This window comes from Anopheles ziemanni, chromosome 3 (genome assembly GCF_943734765.1).
Source record: "Anopheles ziemanni chromosome 3, idAnoZiCoDA_A2_x.2, whole genome shotgun sequence".
Lineage (NCBI taxonomy): Eukaryota > Metazoa > Arthropoda > Insecta > Diptera > Culicidae > Anopheles > Anopheles ziemanni.
This window is the reverse complement of record NC_080706.1, coordinates 45,734,129-45,749,442: the sequence shown is the minus strand read 5'-3', so window position 1 is coordinate 45,749,442 and position 15,314 is coordinate 45,734,129. Positions and strand designations below refer to the sequence as shown.

General features: G+C 42.8%; 4 protein-coding genes across 4 annotated transcripts; 3 read left to right on the top strand and 1 right to left on the bottom strand.

Annotated features, from left to right (window-relative positions):
- The first annotated feature begins 217 nt into the window (after positions 1 to 217).
- On the top strand, positions 218 to 1,058 carry LOC131287546 (SAGA-associated factor 11 homolog). Its single transcript, XM_058316604.1, has 2 exons — positions 218 to 605; positions 670 to 1,058. Exons 1-2 carry the CDS (start codon positions 245 to 247, stop codon positions 855 to 857), a joined length of 549 nt encoding a protein of 182 aa, XP_058172587.1. The 5' UTR covers positions 218 to 244; the 3' UTR covers positions 858 to 1,058.
- A 1,432-nt stretch (positions 1,059 to 2,490) lies between these two features.
- On the top strand, positions 2,491 to 3,552 carry LOC131284869 (uncharacterized). Its single transcript, XM_058313728.1, has 5 exons — positions 2,491 to 2,560; positions 2,629 to 2,805; positions 2,876 to 3,005; positions 3,101 to 3,488; positions 3,538 to 3,552. Exons 1-5 carry the CDS (start codon positions 2,491 to 2,493, stop codon positions 3,550 to 3,552), a joined length of 780 nt encoding a protein of 259 aa, XP_058169711.1.
- Positions 3,553 to 5,724: 2,172 nt separating this feature from the next.
- On the top strand, positions 5,725 to 7,576 carry LOC131287244 (major facilitator superfamily domain-containing protein 10). Its single transcript, XM_058316277.1, has 4 exons — positions 5,725 to 6,177; positions 6,260 to 6,851; positions 6,914 to 7,081; positions 7,146 to 7,576. Exons 1-4 carry the CDS (start codon positions 5,734 to 5,736, stop codon positions 7,373 to 7,375), a joined length of 1,434 nt encoding a protein of 477 aa, XP_058172260.1. The 5' UTR covers positions 5,725 to 5,733; the 3' UTR covers positions 7,376 to 7,576.
- Positions 7,577 to 7,888: 312 nt separating this feature from the next.
- On the bottom strand, positions 7,889 to 11,719 carry LOC131284868 (neurogenic locus Notch protein-like). The gene is given in 6 exon segments (XM_058313727.1): positions 7,889 to 8,101; positions 8,171 to 8,316; positions 8,380 to 8,778; positions 8,903 to 9,052; positions 11,366 to 11,455; positions 11,524 to 11,719. Coding segments are annotated over 6 exon segments (1,194 nt in total).
- Between the last annotated feature and the right edge of the window lie 3,595 nt (positions 11,720 to 15,314).

The window sequence follows — 15,314 nt, the reverse complement described above, 5'->3', positions numbered from 1 at the left end:
ACCTTGCAAAATTGAGGGATAAATTTATTGAAAACTATTAATACTAAATAATAACACCTGATTTGTAATGTTTGTCAAGCATTGCTGTACAATACTGTAGCAACCTTGGGTATTTGAAGATTGAACCCGCTAGTATAACTGTAATTCCTAGCACCAGATATCTGACAGCCTGTGAAAATTTGTTGTGTTTTGATGTTCAGTTGATCAGCGAATCCTGTCCGACGCGGTCTACTGAAACGGCGAAATGAGTGAAAACGACGGCATACACATAGAATACGCGGATGAGAATGAATTAATTCGCGAATTCCGACGCCACATGAGCGATCCCGAAACGAGAGAAAAGGCTGCAAACTATCTGTACGAGTCCCTTGTGGATGAAGCCATCCTGGGAGTTGTCTACGAAGTGCATCATGCAAACAAGACAGGCTGTAGTGCCGCAGTGGAGGGCGAAGCCGAGGATAGCAAACCATACACGATCGTAGATCTCCCGGACATGGACGTATTCGGCTCTTCAAACACCAAAAAAGCGATCGACTGCCATTGTCCGAACTGCAATCGCATTGTGGCCGCATCTAGATTTGCTCCACATCTGGAGAAGTGCATGGGTACGCGAAGGGGGGGACAGCTAGCCGATAGCCCCATTTTGATAACCCTTTTTTAATGTTACAGGCATGGGTAGAAATTCGTCGCGTATAGCTAGTAGACGCATTGCAAACACGCGTGATGTGGGAAGTGGTAACTATTTTGGCGGTGACGAGGACGATGAAGATGATGCCGACTGGTCGGGTGAAAAGCGGAAAAAGAAGATCTCGCAAGTTCGCACCAATGGGAGTAAGAAAAATGGAAAAACCTCATGAAAGTAGGCGTCCGTACGGGGTTGCTAGTTGATGTTCCTGGACTGGTGGAGCTTGGATGAAGATGGAATGGATATATAGACTTGACGGTCGGTTTCTGGTGTATAGATACAGAATGTGTTCAGAGAGGATGTGGAACGAGCGAGAATGAATAGCATCATCAACCCCTACGATGTGCGAAAGATACTATTACTTTATAAAAAGAAATGGGGAAACATTCGCCACTTTCGAAGAAATGCCTTTGCACATGCAACTGCGGAGCTGCAATTTGCTAGAATACAACAACTACTCGACGAAACATGACGAAAGTCACGGTTTAGTTTATAGTAATGGTAGCAAATGTTGCCAAGTAACATATAAGAAAATTAACATAATTAGCGATCGACTGTACCAACCCCTATGTATGTACATTAATGTAACCTTATTATTGAATCAACGGCAGGGTGGTAAATTAACACTGCTTCCGAAAATGTGTATATTCGTCTAGTTTCTAGTAAAGTCTGAATAAAACAAGAATATTCAATTTAGAATTACTGTCGCAAACAAACCATGAACATTTGCTTTATGCTTGCGTACATCTTCCTCGGTGCGAAATCTGTTTTCTTACCGAAGACGAGTAGTGTACGCAAATAAACACACCCCTGGCCATATGATCAGCATTAGGGCCCAGTCCAGTCTTTATTTACATAAAGAAAATTCGTCATTCATTAGACGGAACGCACGCATGGCAATTCCGACTCACACCACAGCAGTAAATTAATATACGAAAGTTATGTGTGTTTATTTTTGCCGATCAACCACGCCAGATGGGGTAGCGAGAGTCAAACAGAGAAACTCGAAAACCGCGGAGTAGTACGTGTTGTTTACTTTTTGTTTTGTTTTATTTCTTTTCATCTGTCCCGTTCCCTTTCAAACAAATCCGCGTATGCGCCGTTTCTCGCGGCTCTAGAGCTCTTTCGCTTGCGGCGTTCTCGCGACGCAATCGTCTCTCCCAACGCTCTACGGCGTGGGCGATCGACGGCAGAGGCACGTTTCAGTGTGTCGCTTCATTTCCTCCAGCACTGTTGGTATCCATCACGGCTTGCTGCTGCACGTTCAACTGCCGCGGTTGAACGTAGTCCGATCGAGAGGATCGTTACTATGGCTTCGCTGACGCACGATTTTTAATATTAAGAAAAACATTTTGTTTCGCTGCGTCCGATAGTGCACTATTGCTGCTTAGAAGCATCCTTTTCCCTGGTCCAAAAAGCATATCTCAAACATCCAGTTTAGTTGTGTTTTATCGGTCGCTGGTACCGTATCGTGGTTCCCGAGCACATGATTCACGCGAACGTGCACGTACGATGTTGCTTTATGATGAGATCATAACTAACTCGCTGAAGCATACGCAATGAGGTAATGCGTTATTTCTAAGTCACAGTGGAATTCGTAACGTAAATCCGCGCGATTCAAGGACGGAAGGTTTTTAATTTATTCATGGTGTCGTCGGCCCTGTTTATTCTCGCGGTCCAGTAGCAGGCTGTGAAATGTGTGTTCATCAAAACGCCGTATCAAAGTTTACGGAGCAGTGCAAGGCGACGGCATAGCAGTACAATTATTATTTTAAGCTATCTTAAACAATTCGTTAGATGAAATCATGACCGTGCTTTTATCGTACCATCGAATAGTGGAGAAAGAACCCTCGCAAGTGAATCCACGGTGGAAAAGTAAGTCCTAAGATAGTGGGGTAAGTTGTTGGCGAAAGTTCTTTATCTTATCATCATTTGTATCACAGCATGCACCGTCGTCTCGTTGCTCGCCATTGTTTCCTCATGTGTCGTAGTCAGTTTTAGCCTGCATGGGCTTATTGCAGAGTATAAACACAACTGTTTGCTTGAGGCGCATCTGAAGTTCATTCCTAAACCCAACCTTCCACCGGGAAATACCACGGAGCCAAAGCCAATCATTCAATGTAAGTAAAATATATTGTGCATTTATTCCACCAAACGAAGCACCTGCTAAAATGTAGAAAATACCAACAGATGGAATCGACGAGTACTGGAGCAACTGGAGCAGTGGTGCTTACTGTGAAACACTTAAGAACATGCCCTTGTTCCAAGGAATATGCTGCACGATATGGCTAGCCATTTTCCTGATGCATGGACCTGGCGGGTACGTATAATCCACACTGATACCTTCCGACGAGAAGCCATGGAAACGACCGTTTTATGTTGCCTTTTGGTTTTCTTTTACGGACTCGGTTACAGAATTCTTCCCCAGCCCTGGCGTATAGTATTTCCATCGTTGATATTTTTCCTTGGCTGTCTGGCAACGTCCCTTACAACGGCCAGCTTCATTACGCGAGGACTAAACCAGCTATGTGCAGAGTTTCAAAAGGTTGAGTCCTTGCGTGGGCTTGATTGTGGACGGCTCGTAGTGTACTTTGCGCTCTCGAAAGAAAGCACCTCGCTAGTGCAAGTAGATAAGAATTTTTTCTTAACACTAATCTTTCCCTGGGTTTGGTTCGGAGCCACCTGTTTGGGTTTTTTTGTGATCTTACTGCGAATCATTCTGATGGTGGATTTCCAGCTCTTACGCGTGGTGATATCGAAACATGGAGATCGGAAATTCAAAGGTTGGTCCCAATATTCCACGGTAATACCTAGCGGTGTACTTTAAATGTTATCTAATTTTTTTTTTCTAGATCTTCCAGAAGTGAAGTTAGCGAGTTATTCAGATTCGGAATGTTTAGATGATTGACTGTTGGAAAATAAAAAAATAAGATTGGAGGATTTGGCTTCATCGTTTGTATGGATAGTATGTTTAGGGGTCAAATAGGTTAATACATGTGTTAAATAAGTGAATATTTAGCGTCTAATAAGTAGATTTTACAACTTTTTAATTTTTTTCATTAACGTATGAATAAATATGCCATACACTTATTCCTAGCGATGCTCATGTTATTGAAGTTTAAATTATCGGTAAAAGAGTATTCACATATGTGTTTTATTGTCAAACAGGTATTTTTGGTCCTTTTTCATCGATATCGCAATTTTTCCCCCGCGAGTTTAATTTAGTACTGATTGAGGGTATTATGATTGGAAGCGCGGAAACGATAAACTTCTCGACGCTGGCCCATACAAAAGGTAAACAACACTTTGAAAAAAGCGAAAAAATGGCTGGGCGTCTCGACGATCCAAAACGACGCCACCTGCGTGTCGAGACGATGCGCGGATACGAAACGACGCGCGTCGTTATCGTCGAGCAGTTTCAAGCACCTCCTGGTCGATGGATCTCTATAGACCGTATGTGTCCGAAGCATATGTGGGTTCTATGGATCTTGGTATTTACCAAGAACATGATAATTCAGGATGCACTTTTCATATCACCGTTGTGTTTAGACAAGTCACTTTGATTTATTTAGCCATTTAGCCATAGTATAAAACACACCAATAACTCGATCGTTTTGAAAATTGATTAAAAATCAAAGTGCTCGAAACTTGTTAAAAACTATATATTTATATACCTTGAAATACTTGTATAAATACCCAGGTTGCTATTCGAGCAAATATGCGGAAACTTTCGAGCAATAACGCGGAACTGGATCATAATACCCTCAGATGTTAAAGCCTGTTTTAAAACCACCGATTCGAATCAAATAAGTGCACTCATGAATAAAGCAATAGTAAAACAGTTACTAATCGACGTGGGAATTTAAATCCTTAACTTGAATTAGAAACTCAAAATAATTAACGAATAAGTAAAAGAGACAATCTACACTTAAGCTTACTTAATCTCCTATACGAGACATAACTTATTTGCACAGTTTCAAGCGAGCTAATTTACTCTTTTACTTACCCATTCATTCTTTAAGGATTGGAGACCCTATGCATGATTCTAATCTCACTCGCAGTATGCACATCACTACTTCCAATGACACCGGCTGTCACTAGAAATGTCGATCCAAAACAAAGTTATTTTGACCTCCTTTTGTGATGGAAGAATCAGTTTAATTACTCATTCAAACGATGAAACCACCAGGTAACAATTGCTAGTAAATCACGTCGTTAGTAATCGTGGTCGTCTGTTTTCCGTGGTGCATTGGTAGACGCTGTCAAGCCCTATCAGTGGTCGTTCATTATCTTTAACCATGCCCGTGCACTCGGCACGTAGGTGTGATTGTTTGTTTTATCTTCAACTCGTTGACTGTTGCTTGAAGTGCCAATATTTTACTCGTCCTACATTTACTGTACCGATGGGATAATGAAACTATTCGCGCTCCATGCCATGGTGAATGTACATTTCCCAGTGGGCTTTCGCAGTCGTTAGCATCAACATCATCTCGGGCAACGAGCGAACGCTTTACACTACTACCACACTCCGGTGTTTCGATCGATCTCTGCGGTACTTACACTTAAAAGGGTTTGGAGCATATCGTGCCTCAGGCGGCATCTTGGGATAAACACAAGCACAAGACGTTTGGCAAAAGTGAAAGTACCGATCTGTGGATAGTCCAGGTGTTTCAATAAAGCTGCTGTTTTAATACCATCTTGTGCCCTCGCTGGTGGCAGTGTCAAATGGGCCACGCGTACACTTCGTCTTTGGCAAGGAAATATAGAAAACTATCCTAATATTCAGTTGATCGTCGTGAAGGTGTGAAAAAAAGTGTCGCCTACCGCATGTTAAATTTGTATTACTCAATAGAGAAAGGTGATTGCAAACATTCGTTGAATAATGGACATTCATGGTGATCTTAAGTGTTGTTAATTTACGTTTCCAATGTGATCGATGATCTTACGCATTTTACTTTAGGGCCATTCAGCTGGCACTGTTGTTAATAATATTTGCCGGAGTAGAACAACTTTTTATCGAGTCAAAATTGTTTCAGCTCCACGCCACAATGACGTACAACCTAGATGAGCTTAAGAAGCGGTCCGTCGTGTCGGGCACCTCTCACAACTTAAACAGCAATCTCAAACCCTCACCGAAGCATGAGAAAGTTACGGAAGCATCGAAGAAAATCACCGAAATTACCCGAACCCATCCAACGGCGTACGTGGTGTTCGCTTCCCTGCTGCTCGATCTGCTGGCGTTCACGATGATACTCCCTCTGCTTCCGTCCCTGCTAGAGTATTACCGCAAGAATGACAATCAGTTGTACGGCTATCTGGCCAACAGTATTAAGCAGTTCCAGGTGTGGATCGGTGCCCCGGAGCGCTTCACGAGCGTCCTGTTTGGCGGTGCGCTCGGGTCCATGTTTAGCTTTCTGCAGTTTCTAAGCAGCCCCATCGTTGGTGCTCTTTCCGATATCTACGGTCGGAAACCGTTGATGTTGCTGTGTGCGGTAAGTTTCAAGGAAAATCAAATAACTATTGCGCTTGTTGCATTCATCGGTAATACTTCAACTTGTACCCCTTTTTTTGCAGACGGGTATCGCTGCATCCTATGGACTGTGGGCGTACTCGGAGTCGTTTCTTCTCTTCGTGATAGCCCGCTTCGTCGGTGGCATAAGCAAGGGTAACGTTTCACTCTGCATGGCCGTCATAACGGACGTATCGAACCAACAGAATCGAGGCAAAGCGATGGCCCTGGTTGGGATTGCCTTTTCGCTTGGGTTCATCGCCGGTCCAATGATCGGTGCCATGTTTTCACGGTACTCGGACAAAACCGGCACGCTATGGTTTTTCGCGCCGGCCATGTTCGCGATGATGCTGGCCGTAGCCGACATCCTGTTTCTGGCATTATGCCTTAAAGAAACCCTACCGAAGGAAAAGCGGTCGACGAAAATCATCAATTCGCTTTCGCACGCACTCGATCATATCAGTATTAGAGCACTGTTTCGATTCTCGGCGGTGGAAAACCTACCGCAGAAGGACGTGCGTTCCCTACGAAGCCTTGGAGTTACGTACTTCCTCTATCTATTTCTGTACTCCGGCCTAGAGTTTACAGTTACGTTTCTGATGTACCACAAATTTAGCTACACCTCGATCGATCAGGCAAAAATGTTCCTTACCACAGGTGAGCACGCAAAGCTTCGATCTTTTTTGTCCCATATTTTAACCCGAATGTCTTTTTGGTAGGCGTATTGATGGCATTACTTCAGGGATCGGTTGTGCGCCGGCTTCCGGATCGGCTAGTGAAGAAGTCGGCCGTATTTGGCCTATACTTAATCATTCCCGCCTTTGTTACCGTCGGTCTAGCAGAATCATCACCGGTTCTTTATTTAGGCATGAGTTTATTCGCAATCTGTAAGTATTTCTTCCCGTTTGCTTGTCAGGCCGGGCGATTGATGTACTTTTTTTGTACCTTTAGCGACTGCGTTCGTGGTCACATGTATGACGACAATCACCTCAAAGTATGGCGACTTTCACCAGAAGGGTACGGTGCTAGGAGTGTTTCGGTCGCTAGGAGCACTGGCTCGGGCCGTTGGACCAATCGTTGCTTCCATTGCGTTCTGGAGCGTTGGTGCCCGCATCACCTACATTGCCGGCGGATTGCTCCTACTGTGGCCCGCCCTGATGTTGCAGTACTTACAGCTCTAGCTTCCTTCATCCCACCGTGCAATTTTGTTGTATTCCATCAATTCGTTTTTTCTGTATACATTATACACGTATTTATATACAAAAGTCCATGTTGATATTTTGTACATCAGTATTTACTCCACTTTGGATGCGTTTATTTGTCTTTCCGATTTTCACACGAAGTATTCGTGAATAGAATGAATAATAAAATAGAGATATGAATATCTACTTTTCGAACGTTGTTTTTGAATTCCATATATATAACCTGTTATCCTAAAAAGGGATTTAATCCGTAGATATAAAAAATATTCTTTAAAACAAGATACACATTCGATACTGATAGAGTATTTGGAATGTTCATAGATTGGCGGATGTCGTTCGGTTTACTTTCAATAAGTGGAAACATGCTAAACATTGAGTATCATTCCGTAACATGACGTGTGAGTATCTTAGTAGGGGATTATTTATCCATGTTTGGTGTGTTATATTTTTGGTACACACGCCCCAACGAGCGATCGGGTTGATATGTTACGGTCAGCTAATGCAATATGATCGGCTGGCCATTAAAATCGCAACAACAAGGAGTATTGCGTCAAACCGTGCCAGGATGGATCCTGAACAAATACCGTCCTCTTCGATCATATGATCAATACACCGGCAGCGTCCGTGCAGACAGCTCGTATCGGGATCGATGCAGTTTTCGTTCACTTCGCAGATTCCATTCAGGTGCACCGATGAAACACATTTCTGGGGAGAGAAATGGATAGAAAAAGTATTAAAAAGAAGTTACAAGCAACGTACAAATTTAGGACGCACGTATCCCGCCTCATGAAAACGGCTGGCACAGGTGCAACGGCCAGCAGTGATCCCATCCGTTCCAGTCGTGATGCGACACTGTGAATAGGGAATGTTGTACATGCACTGAATGCTTTCCTCGCAGAGATCGTAGATCCTACTGGCAACTGTGAGAAGAAATGGGCACAGAATTAGATGAAGGGTGCAAACTGCCAAGTTGCAAAGCTTACTCGGTAAACATCGGTTCCGGTTCTCGTTGAGCACGTGGCTGACCCGGCACGTACAACTCTCCTGGGCGCAGCGTGAATTGTCCGTTACGCATTCCTCATCGCGAAAGCATTGGTCGCCCAGCTTGGCATCGTGCAAGCACCGGTTCCGGTCGGTGTTCGGATGCTTGCCTGGTGTACACACGCAGATTCCGTCTCGGCAGTACGTATCGTTGCCGATACAGTTGTTTGTCAGCCGGCAGTATTCGCCAAGGTAGTTTGTCTTGTAGCAACGCTTCTCACGCTCGACGTAGTGGGCACCTTCGCGGCACTGGCAGGAGTTGTCCCGGCATTCCGAGTCCGTGCTGAGCGTGTAATGGCACTGATCGTTGTGCAGGCAGTAGTCCCCTATGTCCGTGGCCGCTGCAAACCAAATTTGTAAACGAACGGTCGCATCAGAAATGGTAACACGTATCGATTCGAAATCTTATGGAAGTTGTTCTCGAACCGAAACTCATGCCTAAACTATGCATGGATGCAGCGTTACCTCGCAAACACCGGCGCGTGTTATTACTGTCTGTCACGGCAAAGTAGCCGGCCATGCACGAACAGACGCCATACTCGTGGACCGTATTGTACCGCTCGCAGTACGCTTGCACCGGACATTGGTCGTCCGTCCGACACACGTTGGCCGTCCCTGTTTGGATTCCGTCGGATTTTGTTTAAGATGTTAATTGAACATTGGATTACATCGACCGGTATACATCTATTACATTTCCTGTTAAGAGTGCATCATTCGTGTATTGTTTATAGTTTATTCGTTTATAATGAACACGTGACCTAATCGCGGTTTTTTAAATCTCTTACCAATGATGGGTAGAGATACTGAGAATCCAGCCCAAGAAGTATTAAACGATGAGAAAAATATTTCTAATACCTCTGCATTTGAAATTTTCTTTGACTCGCTTATGATGTATTCCTGAATGAACTTTAAGTAGGATCCCAATTTATTTGAGTATTATTTAATCTGGCTTTATTTAACAAGTTGATCTGGTTTTATGTATACAAAGCTTTTATTATGGCATTAGTCGAACTATCTATTATTTATATTTTTATTAAATTTATGTTTGTAAAATTCATAATAAGAAAAGTAATGAAACAATATTGATTGAATGTTTTGAATTTACTGAAAAAAATGGGTTCGGTTTTATTGAGTTGCCATTACTTTTATATTTTTGTAGTATACATATTTACAAACATTCCATAATTTAAATCTTTGATGTTTTCTATGACTTTTACTAGATTATAGGAACGGGTCTTATTTTCGAGAGATTCCTAGCGAATCGAATTGCGTTTCGATTAGACACAAGCAACGGCCGTTGGTAGCTATTGTTTTGAAATGGGTTTAAAATATGCGCGAAACCCTCATCCTAATGCACGTAGCTGGAAGCGTGATGTTGTTATGTCGATGAAGCAACATAAAGCCGTTTGCGCTGTACAATCTGTTTGTTTGTGTACAACTTCGAATTGCTCTTAGCCTCGATTCGATGCTGTGGCTACATAGCTACCTCTAAGTTGTTTTTCTTTATCGTCTTCTCTTTCGACTTGCTCGCCTGTATGCCTTTGCAATGTATCATTCCGTTCTAATTTCCCTTTTTGGAGATTCGAATTCGATCATTTTCATACATCATACTGCTACTGTGTGCATCATCCGGGTATACTCATCGGTCGTGAACACACGGTACGGTTATGTAAATCGGGAATAATGAAACTCGGATTCCGCTACCTCCCGCCCCTTCTTTCCACCACAGTTTCGCGGGGTGCCCCTGCCCTTCTATTATAACAGCCGCGTCGCGATATCTCAGCTGAAAAACTAGCTGAAACGGAAGTACGTGAAGGCCATTTGCGTGTGCGGTACACACCTTAAAGTGCATGCGGGCGTAGCCGGGGTTGGGTACCTCCGTTCGACGGGGGTTTTTGGGATAAACCGTGCCCCGTTTCTGTTGGATGGATGTTTTACTACGCATAAGATATGCCTTTTGCAGGGCTAGACCATATGTGTCGGTGTGTTCGGTTACGTTTGAAGTGGCATCTTTCGATGCCGTGAAAAAGAGCTGAAAGTTATCGTATGCTTCACAAAACAACCTAAAACAGTTTGTAATGAGCAGAATCAAGAGAAAGAACTGTTTTAAATAAAAAATCCATCAATTATCATTTAAAAATTCGTGAATGGACAAGGCTAGTTAAGGATCGCTGACGATCGTTTCGGCAATGACAAATTTTTAATGTGAAACATTTAATATCTTTTCTGCTTCAAAGTCATCCCGTCAACAGCAATAATTGAAAGGCATTTCGAGTAATGATACCATCGTATTTTGACAATATGAATCGTATTTTATCGGACAAGCATATGAAATAAAACAACAAGCCAGCCAATCGATGTCCCTCGTAATCTTGACAAAACAGACACACACACAGAGAAAAAACGGAACGGGCTGCGAAGAAGCAATTTTCAATCAGTTCGGTATCGATCGCCTTAATTTTATAGTCGAACTAGCCACTCAATTTCTTCCGAAGTGCCAATCCGTAATGATGAATGCACACCACGCATCAAATCGGCCACCGATAACACGCCCTCACCCTTGGCATAATTTGTGGCATTTTCCTCGTTTCAACGCTGCGCAATCGGGTTCGAGTGTAGCGAATACGATTGATCGATTTGTCTGCGGTAATTGTGGCCACACTTCCCGAGCACACCTGTTCCTGTTTTCAGGAGATTTCTGAGACGCACCACCGAAATGCGCCACCGTGATCGCTCGATCACGTGGCTAGTCGTAATTTGGAGGTCATTCATTTGTATCTAAACGGGTTTCCTTTACATCTTTCCGTGCAGCGCACTGCAGCAGTTAGAACAAACTCCAAAAATGTTACCGGATATCGATTAGCACAACAATCACGTGCATGACGGTTATTTTGGCACATTTGTTTGAATTAATCGCACACCACTTACGTCGTATGAATGTTTGACACTGCACACCCCTTCCGATGGAGGAGACGAGCATGAGGAGCCCGGTCACTGCTAGCCACCGCAACAACCACCTCCAGCACCACCACCACCACCGCCACCGTTCCGTTTTCGATGACGGCGGCGGACGGGCTGGGGCACTTCCGGGACGCTTGTTCGCGTACACTCGTCGATCGTTTGCGCACGTCATGATGCGTTGCTCGTTCCGTACCGTCCACAGGGGCTACACCGTCGTGCTACGGCGTGGTAAGACCGCACGAAACCGACAACATTACACCGCGAACTCGTATAGCACACTGATCTACATTTTCTCTCTGTGAGCCCCTCCGAGGGCGGCATGGCGTCTGTGTGTTGCCCGGTGGCCGCTGACGCTGTGGGGTGGTGGAAGAATTAAAAAACAAAAAAATAGAAGATGGAAAAACGAACCCCAAACAACAATGGATCGCGATGGAATTGCGCGGTGGTCAGTCTTGCTGCAGTGTTTTCCACCCGAAACCCCCATCCCTGCGCTTGCTATTTCGTTTCATGAAGCTCGCCCACACTATGGGTGCGAGTGGTGGACACATTGGTTTGTCGTTGGAAATTTAGCAACAGATATTTCAATGTGTTTTTTTTTCGATTAGAAAAATCCCGGTCTCATCATTTGCATTTTAAAATCAAACTTATAAAATAACGAGAAATGAAGTATATTTTAAACTACCATAGTACCATATTTGGGACTTTTTTTTAATTTTTTTTTATTTAAGAGATTTTGCGCCTTAAGGGCGACATTCATCTCTATCTTAAATCAGGTTTACATTTTTGGGAAAGGTTTGGAATCATGGGGTAGTTTAAACTTATTAGTAAATGGAACTGGCCTTTGTCAATTTTTTGCAGAGTAGGTTAGAATAGCGCAAATACGCAACAATTCATGCTGAATCACTGCTCTCCATTGTTGATTTTTTAACTCTAAAGCACTTTTTAAAGCAAAATTTGGGAAAACCTTGAAACCCCTGTTTTTTTTCAACATTTTGTACCAAATGTTCGCCACTATTGAGTACATAAGACGTGTCTAAACAAATAAGTCTACCATTTACATTGGTTGCTCCATCATTGTTTAATTTAGAACGAATAGCATTACTGATTTTAGCAATTAGAGTATCAACTTGACGCATTCTCAATCAAAAAGCAATTTCTTAGATTACTTTAGAACAAATAAAAAGGAAAAGTACCAGCACCAAATCTGGAACCCAGTTTAAAGGGCGACAGAAACAGTATAGACGAAATCTTGTAAAACAAATTCACCTCTAAACAGCCCATAGTGGTTGTTGCTGGTTGATCTTACGAAGACGAGGGAAACGAGATTTCACGGTGCAATCAATTGCCAATTACGGTGCTGCGGGGCTTGGTCCAAGAAAAGCTCAGCTCCGAAAAAAAATTTACCTCCCCAATCCATGCTGATACATGCGGATTTGGGACTTTGACCTCACTTCTCCTCCATCTGCCCTCCTTCCGTTAACGCCCGTAAGGGTTGTTTGGGTATGTACTCAATCTCATCGTCTTTTCAAGCTCAAAAAAAAAACCATGGACCACCTCATTCCCGCAGTATACCATTGTTTTCGTAGATGATAGAGAGGGAAAACAGCCGATTCAAACAAAAAAATAAAAATTGGATTTTATGTTTTTAAGAGAGGGAGAGAAAGAGAAAGAGAGAGTGAGACGGTAGTTTGTGGCCACTGTCGGTATGAATTCAAGTTTCCAAACGGAAGCTGGATGATGTTAAATTAAAATAAAAAACAATATTAGCATATATTGCGTAATCCGTAGTGGTGCTAATGCTTTTATAGCGCAAAAAGTGAACGGACATTTTTCCAACAGAAACTTTACGGGGAGGAAACCGGTAACAAATGTTTAGTAACCGCAAACGACGCGTTTGACCAACCATTTACAATCGTTGGCTCACGGGAAGGGAAAACAGTGAAAATCACGTTAATTATTCGACAATTCACACGCTTACCACCAGGGTTTTATGTTGTTTCTGGTGGGTAATGTTTTTTTTCTGCAATTTTCGTACGAAGACAACCGTAACCCAAGTCCGCAAGACATAATAGTAAAAGATATTTTCCATCTAAACGACCATAAAGAAAGTGCACGCGCTGCCGGAGATTAGTGCTCGGATAGTTTGCAATTTTACGCTAATTGAGCTGCCATTAGACTAATTTATCTTTTTACCACTGTTTCGGTGAAGTCTATACCGATGGTTAGCGTGTTACTATTATCGCTAAATACTAACCGAAACTTTCGACACTCACCTTTGGCCAGATGATCGATCTACCGATGGCACGGGGCATAGTATAAGGCAAGAATCTTGCCATTAGAGAAGGGTGGATAAATAGGTCTCATCGACATGTTCGATTCCGGTGAACAAGCCACCAAGTCCCAATCGGGGGCCAATCATTCATTGTAGCTATTTATGAAATTCGATTAAATTCCTCACCCCGATTGGATGACCCCCGGAACCCCAAAACGCGGGCGAACTTTTGTGGAAGACCCTTGAGTGGATGATCGAACTATACTGCCATACCGTGAGATGGATGCGGTGGGCCAAGTGGAACTGTTGGCAGAGGGGGTGTGTAAGTAAATAAATAAACAAAAGCGTACAAAACAATAACATCCATGAAGCAAATGGGCCATTCGAACTACCAGCGAACTATCCTATCCGGAACCGTTTTGGGTAGCACGGAAAACCGCAATCCGATTTATCAACGAGCCGATGATTATGATAAGCGTGCCTTGATAGCATCATCATTTTTCGTAAATCGAAACCCATTTCGAATGATAGGAGGTCGCCGGGGGGCGCATCCGGTCGTCGGAAGGGTGACCAAGCCCATCGTCACCTGGTGATTGCAATCAATTAGTTCAGCGTCCATGTTCGAATGAGTTGAACTCATTTGTTATTTGTTCCAATTTGCGCGTTTTCCTTGCTTGCCAAAAAAGCAAAACTCGGAATCATACCATAGATTTTTTTTCCCTGAAGTTAAGCAACACCAATCAAGCTATCTGATAATTTTTCGAACCCTTAAGGGCATTATATAGGCTAAAAAAAGAATACACTGTTGAAACAATTTCAGTTTGGCAATTGTTTATATGATTAAATCGAGTTTTTATGTAAACCTACTACAAACATATATTTCTTCTTCTTGGCGTAACGACCTCTTGGTCATGCCTGCCCCGTTAAGGGCTTACGAGACTTGTTTCTCTGTTGTACGTGGATAGTCAGTCCTCTCGTACAGAGGAGGGTCCGGTATCGGTTGGGATTCGTACCCACGCCGTCGAAGTGGTGAGCCCCGGCGCTCATGGGCCGATTTTCTAACCGGCGCTAACCATATATAACATAACATATAATTATAAACAAATAATTGAATTTTTACACAACAAATGTCTATAATAAAACCATTCAGTTTGTCAAATAAACGTGTTTTTAAATAAATGAAGGCTGTAATAGCTTTCACAATTTATGCTACCCAATTTTTTTTTTTAAATTTAAAGAGGAATCTTCATTTGTTGCAAGGGATTGTTTTTCGTCAGGATTTTTCTTTGGAAGGCTTTAAGCATTATAAGCGATAACAAGACCGCGGTTTGTAAATTTATACTACTAAAACTACGATGTATGTGATGTCTTTCTGAAAAACAAAACAAATTTGTATGGCTTGGCCTTGTTAATTAAAATATTGTTTGATGTAGAATCAAATACTAAATACCATCGAATACCGACTATGTATTAACCTTCGTTTTTACAAAACACATTCTCATAATTTTTTTGGCCGAAAAAAATTCCGGTTCGTTTTCGCGTACATCGCGTTCCTTTAAAGGTTCTAAACCGATAACGATCAAAATTACCAATTATAAATTTCGCCTCAGCCAGACTTTGTCCTCCTGATTGGCTGGAACGATG

Coding starts and splice junctions, on each gene's coding strand:
- LOC131284869 (XM_058313728.1), top strand. CDS start 2,491: ATGACCGTGCTTTTATCGTACCATCGAATAGTGGAGAAAGAACCCTCG. Junction 2,561..2,628: donor AGTGAATCCACGGTGGAAAA/GTAAGTCCTAAG, acceptor TTTGTATCACAG/CATGCACCGTCGTCTCGTTG. Junction 2,806..2,875: donor GCCAAAGCCAATCATTCAAT/GTAAGTAAAATA, acceptor AAATACCAACAG/ATGGAATCGACGAGTACTGG.
- LOC131287546 (XM_058316604.1), top strand. CDS start 245: ATGAGTGAAAACGACGGCATACACATAGAATACGCGGATGAGAATGAA. Junction 606..669: donor ACATCTGGAGAAGTGCATGG/GTACGCGAAGGG, acceptor TTAATGTTACAG/GCATGGGTAGAAATTCGTCG.
- LOC131287244 (XM_058316277.1), top strand. CDS start 5,734: ATGACGTACAACCTAGATGAGCTTAAGAAGCGGTCCGTCGTGTCGGGC. Junction 6,178..6,259: donor CGTTGATGTTGCTGTGTGCG/GTAAGTTTCAAG, acceptor CTTTTTTTGCAG/ACGGGTATCGCTGCATCCTA. Junction 7,082..7,145: donor CATGAGTTTATTCGCAATCT/GTAAGTATTTCT, acceptor TTGTACCTTTAG/CGACTGCGTTCGTGGTCACA.